The sequence below is a fragment of the Mobula birostris genome, chromosome 9 (assembly GCF_030028105.1).
Source record: "Mobula birostris isolate sMobBir1 chromosome 9, sMobBir1.hap1, whole genome shotgun sequence".
NCBI classification, from domain to species: Eukaryota; Metazoa; Chordata; class Chondrichthyes; order Myliobatiformes; family Myliobatidae; genus Mobula; species Mobula birostris.
The window spans coordinates 152856704-152867242 of NC_092378.1; the positions used below are offsets into that span (position 1 = coordinate 152856704).

Here is a 10539-nt window from a genome sequence, read left to right on the forward strand (position 1 = left end):
TTTGTCAGGGTACTGAGTATAAAAGTTGGGAGGTCATGATGTGGTTGTACAAGGTGCTGCTGAGATGCGTTCAGTTAGGCTCTGCTATAGGAAAGGTATCATATAAGAACATAAGAAATAGGCACAGGAGTCGGCCATCTGGCTCATCGAGCCTGCCCCACCATTCAATAAGATCATGGCTGATCTGTCAGCTCCATCTACCTGCCTTTTCCCCATACCCTTAATTCCCCTACTATGTAAAAATCTATCTAACTGTACCTTAAATATATTTGGTGAAGAAACCTCAACTGCTTCCCTGGATAGAGAATTCCACAGATTCGCCACTCTCTGGGAAAAGCAGTTTCTCCTCATCTCCACCCTAAATCTTCTCCCCTGAATCTTGAGGCAATGTCCCCAATGTCATTAAGCTGGAAAGAGTGCAGAAAAAATTGGTAAGGATGTTGCCAGAACTTGAGGACTGAGTTTTAAGGAGAGGTTGGACAAGTTAGGACCTGAGTATGTATGTAGTTGAGCATACAAAAAGTCTAAGTATATAAGCTATCTTGTTTATTTATTGTTTTTAATTATTATTGGTGTTCTGTATCTTACTGCATATCGGATCCGGAGTCACAATGATTTCGCTCTCGTTTACACTTGAGGACTGGAAGGACATGGAACGATGTTGAACACGCCGATAAACCCGCCTTTGACTGTAATTGATTCAGCCGGGCGGAGGTGGCGCTCTGGCTCCCCACCCACTCACCTACAGGAAGTGACCTCTTACCCGAGGTGCCTATCATTGGCGGGGTGAACAGTGGCCGTGGTCAGACGGAGCGGGAACAGCTCGTGTCCTCCGTGAAGCAGCAGCTGAGGGGACGGTGGGGAATCCGGTGGCAGTGACAGCGGCAGAGCGAATCGAATCGCCAAGACGATGGTGAGCGGGAGCAGGCCATGAGGCGGGCATGGGAATCGGGGCCACACGAGGGCCTCAGGCTCGCGGTGACGCAGCCGCGTGTCGGGGCGGCCGGCACCTCCTCACCGGCCTGGGATGCAGTGGGGGAGTGTCTGATGCTACCGGGTCTGCCGGGCGGTGCGGTGTCCCGGAGGAGTTGTCCCTTGCGGGTCGGCTCGGCTCGGAGGAATTGTCCCTGTCAGGTCGGGCGGGAGGCGCGCGTGCGCGGTGGGGTGTTGTCTCGACCCGGTCCGGGGGGGGGGGGTGAGATCAGTCACGTGGCACCTAGGAGGGGAAGCAAAACTCTTCTCCCCCCTCCCCCCCACCCACGGCAGCAGCCCCTCCTGCAGATGCTCCTTGCTGGTTTCAGTATGTTCATAACCCGGAAACAGGCCCTTCGGCCCCATTTACCATGCCGTTCAAGTCCTGACGAAGGGTCTCGGCCTGAAACGTCGACTGCACCTCTTCTTAGAGATGCTGCCTGGCCTGCTGCGTTCACCAGCAACTTTGATGTGTGTTGCTTGAATTTCCAGCATCTGCAGAATTCCTGTGGTTTCCGTTCAAGATCTGTTTGCTTCAAGCCTTGTAAACTTTTCCTATTCATGTGTTACCAGGTTCAGGAACTCAACCAACAGAAGTTCAAAGTATATATGTGTCACCATATACTACCCTGAGATTCATTTTCTCGTGGCCATAATCAATAAATCCATTATCCATAATAGATTTCATGGAAGACCACACCAACAGGGCAGACGACCAGTGTTCAAAAGACAACAAACTCTGCTAATACAAAAGAGAGAAAAAAAAATAAATGTCAAGAACCTGAGTTGAAGAGTCCTTGAAAGTGAGTCCATAGGTGGTGGGAACATTTCAGTGATGGGGCAAGTGAAGTTATCCCCACTGATTCAGCAGCCAGACGGGTAGTAACTGAGGGAACCCAGTGGTGTGAGTCCTGTGGATCCCTGTACCACCTTCCTGATGGCAGCAGCGAGGAAGGAGCATGTCCTGGGTGGGAGGGGAGTGGTCCCTGGTGATGGATGCTGCTTTCCTGCAACAGTGCTTAGTGTAGACGTGCTCAATGGTGGTAAAGGCCTTACCCATGATGTACTGGGCCTCATCCACTAATTTCTGTAGGATTTTCCATTCAAGGGTATTGCTGTTTCCATACCGGTCTGTGATGCAGCCAGTCAATACAGGCTTTTGAAGCAGAGGAGATAACTCAGCCCAACACTGAACTATTGACACACTTTCAAGAACTCTTCATCTCATGTTTGATATTTATTGCTTTTTATTTATTACTATTTATTCTTTATGTATTTGCAAAGTTTACTCTTTTCTACATTGGTGGTCTGTCATGTGCAGTTTTTCACAGATTCCCTTGTGTTTTTATCTATGTACTGTGAATGTCGGCAAGAAGATGAATCTCAAAGTAGCATAGGTTGATATATATGTACTTTAGTAATACGTCTACTTTGTGTGAAGAAAAGAAAGTTCGCTCTCATGTTCTTAATTTGCCAACCCAATGCAATTATACTACAGGTCCACAGACCCTTTGAAATCCGAAAACCAAAGTTTTTTAATTTGCCAACCCAATGCAATTATACTACAGGTCTACAGTCCCTTATCCGAAAACCAGAGTTTTTTAATTTGCCAACCCAATGCAATTATACTACAGGTCCACAGTCCCTTATCCGAAAAGCAAAGTTTTTTCCGTGGAGTGTGGAGCGTGTCGTAACAAGGCTTGTTCAGCGCACCAACAGCTGACGTCACTCAGGTGTGACGTGGCAGCACTAACATGGCCGCCAGACGTCAGTTGTGGCTCAGCGCTCATACTGGTTACACGTGCATTTGCTGTTCGCTGATATTTTGTGTTCACTGTTGACTTTGTGTTTAATTTCACTGTGAAAATGTCAAAAAGAGCTGCAGATACCCCTATGGGTAACAATGAGATTATGGCAGTTTACTCAGTTAAAGAGAGATTGCTTAGACATAAACCTATGTTAATGAGACAGATGACACTTGAAGAAGTCTTTAAAAATGTCGTCTGTCGTAGTGCTGCTTCATAACTTGAGAATCCTGTTCCTGGCCCATCAGGTACCTGTAGAATTTTTAGCTTAGTTTGAACCTGTATATGTCCTACAGTATTTACGTTCTACATTTACTCCAATAAGTCAAAAAGAGCGCGGATTGGGAAAACCCGGACGTTCTCTCTCCAGCACCCGGTGTTTGAGCACGTACAGACTTTCCTTGTCATTATTCCCTAAACAATACATTATAACAACTATTTACATAGCATTTACATTGTATTCGGTATTATAAGTAACCTAGAGATGATTTAAAGTATACGGGAGGATGTGCATTGGTCTAGAGCTCCCCCAGGTCCCAAAGTCCTCCTGCACTGAGACAGGTTAATTATCAATATAATTATTAATTTTCTGAAATCCGAAAAATTCTGAATTCCAAAATGCAACTGGCCCCAAGGATTTCGGATAAGGGATTGTGGACTTGTATATCTTTTTGTACCTTTATACACCTCTATAAAGTCACCCCTTAAAGTCAAAGGAAAATGTCCTGTCCTATAATTCAGTCCCCCATGTTCTAGCAATATTTTGTTAATCTTTTCTGCACTCTTTCCAGTTCACTATCACCTTTCCTATAGCAAAGCTGAACACAATTTCCCAAACTTCACCAACATAGAATATTACAGTACAGTATTGTGCTGGAGTTGGGAGTTTAAATTGTAGCTGTACTGGATGATTTATAGATAGTTGGCAGCTAGCATCTTGGAAAAGGGACGCTAGCTGTCAACTATCTATAAATCATCCAGTACAGCTACAACTTAAACTCCCAACTCCGGTAATCACTGTCCTGACTGATGAAGGGCGGTGTCCCGAAAACCATCTCCCGATGGCCCACTGCCCGCGGGTCCCTCTGTGCTACAGAGTGCACTGTGACTATCCTTCCTGGGTTTCACTTGGCACACAGCTTTATTCTCTCAATTTATCATTGCATAAATAGATCTAAAATCAAAGTACATATACAACCATGAGATTCATTTTCTTGTGAGCACACTCAGTAAATCTATAGAATAACAACCATAACAGAATCAATGAAAGACCGTGAACTTGGGTGCTCAACCAGAGTGCAGAAAACAACTGTGCAAGTACAGAAAGAAAGGAAAATAATAATAATATACAAGTAATATCAAGAACATGAGATGAAGAGTAGTTGACAGTGAGTCCATTGGTTGTGGGAGCATTTCAATGAAGGCAAGTGAAGTTATCCCCTTTAGTTCAGGATGGTTGAGGGGTAATAACTGTTCTTGAACCTGATGATGTGAGTCCTGAGGCTCCTGTACCCCATTCCTGATGGCAGCAACAAGAAGAGAGCATGACCTGGCTGGTGGTGTGGGTCCCTGGTGATGGATTCTGCTGTCCTGAGACAATGCTCCATGTAGATGTGCTCAATGGTGGGGTGATGACTGGGCTGTGTCCACTACTTTTGAGGATCTTTTGTTCAGGGGCATTGATGTTCCACAGCAGGCTGTCAGTCAGCTTACTCAATTGTGGATCATTTTCTGTTACTGAAAACCAAATCCAATTCTGAACAATCGCTGAAGATTGTATTGCTGCTTTGAAGACAACGTTCATTTCATTCTCTTTTACACTCGTGTATTGAAGAATGGCAATGAACAATCTTGAAAACCTGTGATTTTAGGGATTGGGCTGTATGCAGTTTAGCTTGGTTCTTCCAATGGAATTGATACTTTGAAATTTTAAAATACCTTTTTGTGAGGATGATTAAATGCCGGGCTTTCCAAATACACACTGTTGTTCTCTGTATTGCAGACAGAGCAGGACGTTAATCCAAAGGCTTACCCCCTTGCTGACGCTCAGCTGACAAAGACCATCTTAGATCTTGTTCAGCAAGCAACCAACTACAAGCAGCTTCGCAAGGGAGCCAATGAAGGTACTTTTGGTTTCCGGGGTGTGATATTGGAGGGGAGGCAAGTGTCCACTCAGAATTTAAGGTGTTACTTTCTACAGTGTTTAATGGTAATCGGGAGGGAAAATGGGTTTAACACAGGTGAAGACGTCTGGGTACTAATAAAGGGGCTCCACTGGAAATGTTGACTGTCATTTTCTGCAGGGATGCTGCCTGGATAAGGATACAGCAGGGAACAGGCCCTTCTGCTCCAAGAGCTGCACCACACGGCAACCTATAACCCTAGCCTAATCACAGGACAATTTACAATGACCAGTTAACCTGCTAACCCGTACGAGTGTGGGAGGAAACTCATGCACTCCATGGGAAGAACGACCAAACTCTTACAGACAATGTTGGAATTGACTTCCAGCTCCCTGAGCTGTAATCGTGTTGTGCTAACCGCTGCACCGCCATGGTGCCCCTAGAGTGCTGAACTCACAGAAACGGGCACGCTAAACTGAGGGTCTAAATAGCCCCATCGACCAAAGCCCTCCACACTCCTCCCGTCCGTGTACTTACAGTATGTTTAAATAAATAAACGTTGAGATTGAACCTGCATCCATGACATCTTCTCATTGTGCGCACCACCTTCTGAGTGAAGAAATTCTCTCTCAGGTGCCCCTTAAATATTTAATCTTAACCCACGACCTCTAGTTGTCTCACCCAGCCTCAGTGGAAAATGCCTGCTTGCGTTTATCCTAACAATACCCCTCATAATTTTGTCTGCCTCTATCAAATCTCCCCTCATTTTCCTGTGCTCCAGGGAATAAAGTCCTTTCCCTGTGACTTAGATCATCACCGGTCTGTTTTCACTCCAGGTTCCTGCGCCCTGCAGCCTCTCGTGTCTCTGAAGACATCTTTTAACATTTGCTCAGATAAAGATAAGCTTTACTTTTCATATGTACAATACATGGAAACGTACTGTGAAATAGATTTTGTCGAATCAGATTAGCAAACACTGCTGAGAGGGCAGCTCGGAAGTGTCGCCATGCTTCTGTTGCCAACAGAACATATCCACAACTTACTAACTCTAATCCATACCGCTGTGGGAGGAAATCGTAGTACCAGGAGGAAACGCGCGTGGTCACAGGGAGAACATACAAACAGCGGTGGGAATCGAACCCTTGTTGCTGGCACTGTAAAGCGACTGAGCTCTCCGTTATGTTACTGTTCTGCCCACTACAGTGTTGAGTTTTTAAACCAACCTTTTTCCTGCCATGGAAACAGAAACATAGAAAACCTACAGCACAATACAGGCCCATCAGCCCAAGATGCTGTACTGAACATGTACTTGCTTAGAAATTACTTAAGGTTCCCCATAGCCCTCTATTTTTCTAAGCTCCATGTACCTATCCAAGAGTCTCTTAAAAGACCCTATCGTATCCACTCCACCACCATCGCTGGCAGCCCATTCCACACTCTCACCACTGTCTGCTTAAAAAAAACTTAACCCTGACATCTCCTCTGTACCCCCCTCGTGTTTGCCATTTCAGCCCTGGGAAAAAGCCTCTGACTATCCACATGATCAATGCCTCTCATCATCTTCTACACCTCTATCAGGTCACCTCTCATTCTCCACTGCTCTAAGGAGAAAAGGGGCTCAGTTCACTCAACCTATTCTCATAAGGCATGCTCCCCAATCCAGGCAGCATCCTAAAGTTTCCATATCCTTCCTGTAATGAGGTGACCAGAACTGAGCACAGTACTCCAAGTGGGGTCTGACCAGGGTCCTATATAGCTGTAACATTACCTCTTGGCTTTAAACACAATCCCACAACTGATGAAGGCCAATGCACCGTATGTCTTCTTAACTACAGAGTCAACCTGCGCAGCAGCTTTGAGTGTCCTATGGACTCAGACCCCAAGATCCCTCTGATCCTCCACACTGTGAAGAATCTTACCATGAATACTATATTTTTGCCATCATATTTGATCTACCAAAATGAACCACCTCACACGTATCTGGGTTGAACTCCAACTGCCACTTCTCAGCCCAGTTCTGCATCCTATTGATGTCGCACTGTAACCTCTGACAGCCCTCCACACTATCCACGACACCCCCAACCTTTGTGTCATCAGCAAATTTACTAACCCAACCCTCCACTTCCTCATCCAGGTCATTCATAAAAAATCATAAAGACAGGGGGTCCCAGAACAGATCCCTGAGGCACACCACTGGTCACTGACCTCCATGCAGAATATGACCCATCTACAACCACTCTTTGCCTTCTGTGGGCAAGCCAGTTCTGGATCCACAAAGCAATGTCCCCTTGGATCCCATGCCTCCTTATTTTCTCAATAAGCCTTGCATGGGGCACCTTATCAAATGCCTTGCTGAAATCCATATACACTACATCTACAGCTCTAATGTGTTTAGTCACATCCTCAAAAAATTCAATCAGGCTCGTAAGGCATGACCTGCCCTTGACAAAGCCATGCTGACTATTCTTAATCATATTATGCCTCTCCAAATGTTCATAAATCCTGCCTCTTCCATCGACTTACCAATCACTGAAGTAAGACTCGCTGGTCTATAATTTTCTGGGTTATCTCTACTCCCTTTCTTGAATAAGGGAACAACATCTGCAACCCTCCAATGCTCCGGAACCTCTCCCGTCCCCATTGATGATGCAAAGATCATCTCTAGATGCTCAGCAATCTCCTCCCTCACCTCCCACAGGAGCCTGGGGTACATCTCATCCAGTCCTGGTGACTTACCCAATTTGATGCTTTCCAAAAGCTCCAGCACATCCTCTTTCTTAATGTCTATATGCTCAAGTATTTCAATCTTAATATCTATATGCTAAAGCAAGGGAGTTGTGGACTGTAGGTGATTTTACTGAATTGCAGCCAGCAGAGTAGGTCAGATGGGTGTTCTGGTTCTGTTCTCTGGGGAGTGGACACTTTGGTTAAGAGGAAGGTGTGGCAGCTGTGTCTCCCACAGTGGGAGATGGGATGGGGTGGTGTGTGAAATCTGTCCATCTGTCTCCCACTTGGATACAGATTCTGGAGAGGGGAGGAATCAGTGAACTCAAAATGATAGAAGAGATGGTCTTCTACTGGGGAGGTTAACATGGGGTGGGGGGAACACATGGTGAGAGCTGCCCTTACCACCATGTATCTGATTCACTTTCTTTCCAGCCACCAAGACACTGAACAGAGGAATTGCTGAGTTTATCGTGATGGCGGCGGATGCCGAGCCCCTGGAGATTATCCTTCATTTACCCCTTCTCTGTGAGGACAAGAATGTGCCTTACGTTTTTGTAAGGTCCAAGCAGGCTCTGGGGCGAGCTTGCGGAGTGTGTCGGCCTGTCATTGCATCTTCGGTCACCATAAAGGAAGGCTCGCAGCTGAAGCCTCAGATTCAGTCTGTGCAACAGGCTGTGGAACGACTCCTGGTGTGACTTGCTGAAAGTGGGGTATTCAAAGCTGAACTGATTGTGGTGTCTGTCCTTAAATGGCTCTAGATTGTAGTGCTAGGATAATGTATGCATTTTTTATGTTCTTTGGTTTTCTTAAATAAAGTGCTCATCAGAAGACTTGTACTCATCTTTCAAAAAGAATGCAGTCTAGTTAATGTGGGACCAGTACACTTCTGCCCAGTTGAACCTACTAACTGAAGTTCCATGGAAATGGTTAAGAAGGGATTAAAAAAGGAACTTTAACTGAGTAATGAATTATGCATTTAACTGAAATGGAGAACAAATTAATCACTAGCATTATCACTACAGTACTATAAAGTTGTATTAGTTCCCAATAGTTGTCAGTGGAGAAATTAATCCAATGTTTGCTGCTGTCGTTTCATTGTAAATGAACAATAGGCACAGGCACCTAGTGCAGATAATGGACTTAAGTTAAAATGAATAACAAAATTATCAAAAAATACACTGAGTTTGAATCTGTGTCTTTCTGCCCAAATGAATTACATAAACACATGCAACTGGTGCCATTTTACAAACTGTTTGCTCCAAGCACAGTGCAGTGTCCAATGGCCACTAGTTAGAAATCTCAGCAACAGTCTCCTGCCCCAATTAAACGGTGTAGTGTCCCAAATAACTGAAGGAAATCGCAGCTATTTTCTCAATTAGTTTTTGTTCTTTTTTGTCTCCAATAAGCAGCTGCCCGGATTAAATGGGATCCACCATACTGCCTAGTGTGCAAAGTACTGACTTCAGCTGAAGTATGGGAATCAGAAGGCCATTCAGCCCTCTGGAGCCTGTACTATCATTCAACAAGATTGTGCCAGATCAGATCTCAGCCCCACATCCTTATCCTCTACCCCATGATGCTCAACACTGGCTAAATCAGTTGAACTGCTGCAGTGTTGTGGTGGGAATGGAATCCTGACGTTAAAGCTGGCACTGTACTACCGTGGTGAGAATTGGTAGAATTGACCATCAGAATGTTCTGGCAAAGGGTCAGAATATGAAACAACTGTTTCTCTCTCCACAGATGCTGCCTGACCTCTCACATCTCTTAACGTTCTGGTTTTATGTTTCAACATCTGCAATATTTGTGTTTATTAGACTAGGAACTGCCACTGGCAAAATCCAAATACACATTTGAGTGCTAAAACCAGTCTTTCTTACATTCTAATAACAGAAAAAACTAAAAACCCACCCTTTCTCACTTACCAGACTTTCATCAATTAAATTTCCTAGTTATAGTCACTTTATAGACCTCAATTTTATTTATTTTTAAATTTAGAGATACAGTACAGTAACAGGCCCTTCTGGCCCCATTGAGCCTGTTAATTGTGGGAGGGAACCCATGGGGTCACAGGGAGAACATACTCTTAACAATGTTATACTGATGGCTATAATACTGTGCTGGCCCTCTTGAATATAATTTACCTTGTCCCAAAGAAAACTCCAGCTTACACAGGTAACTATAAATCTCCAGCCCTTGCAATATACACCCCTCCACACTAGTCAAGTTCAAGATTAATTGTGAATCATACACATGAATACAGCCAAACGAAACAGTGTTCGTCTTCAATCACCTTCAGCATGTTAGCTATAACAGTCACAGGTCATGTTCCAGTTTGAATGTATTCACCTGGCTATTCTCTTACACACTTACCAAAGGCAGCAATTCCAAATGCTTCCTTATTTAATGTTGCCAACCTCAGGGATTTGCAGACATGCATCACACAGTTCCCCTCTTCCTCTTATTTATAATACATAATTAATATTCTGTTATCACTAAGAACATTGGTTTTACAAAATGTGCAAAGAATTTACACTTAAAAACATGTTTAAACAGAGAAGTGAGAGAACAAAAAAGTGTAATGCACCTTGGTAGAAAGAATAAAGGTGTGAACTATTTTCTAAATAGGAGAATGAATTCAGAAAACAGGTACGAAGGGAATAGGGAGGTGCAGGATTCCCTAAAGCTAACTTGCAGGTTGAATCTGTGGTGAGGAAGGCAAAAGCAATGGTAGCATTGATTTTGAGAGGACTAGAATATAAAAGCAAGGATGTAATGTTGAGACGTTATAAGATGTTGGTCAGACTGCACTTGGAGTATTGTGAGCAGTTTTGGGACCTATACAGTATACAAGAAATATGTGCTGGCATTGGAGAGGGTCCAGAGGAGGTTCAGAAAATAATCCCAGGAAT

The 10539-nt window shown here is 44.3% G+C and overlaps 1 protein-coding gene across 1 annotated transcript; it reads left to right on the forward strand.

Annotated features, from left to right (window-relative positions):
• Window positions 1-756: 756 nt before the first annotated feature.
• snu13b (SNU13 homolog, small nuclear ribonucleoprotein b (U4/U6.U5)) lies at window positions 757-8455 on the forward strand. Its single transcript, XM_072269179.1, has 3 exons — window positions 757-913; window positions 4780-4900; window positions 8060-8455. The coding sequence occupies exons 1-3, from the start codon at window positions 911-913 to the stop codon at window positions 8320-8322; spliced, it is 387 nt and encodes a 128-aa protein (XP_072125280.1). The 5' UTR covers window positions 757-910; the 3' UTR covers window positions 8323-8455.
• Window positions 8456-10539: the final 2084 nt, after the last annotated feature.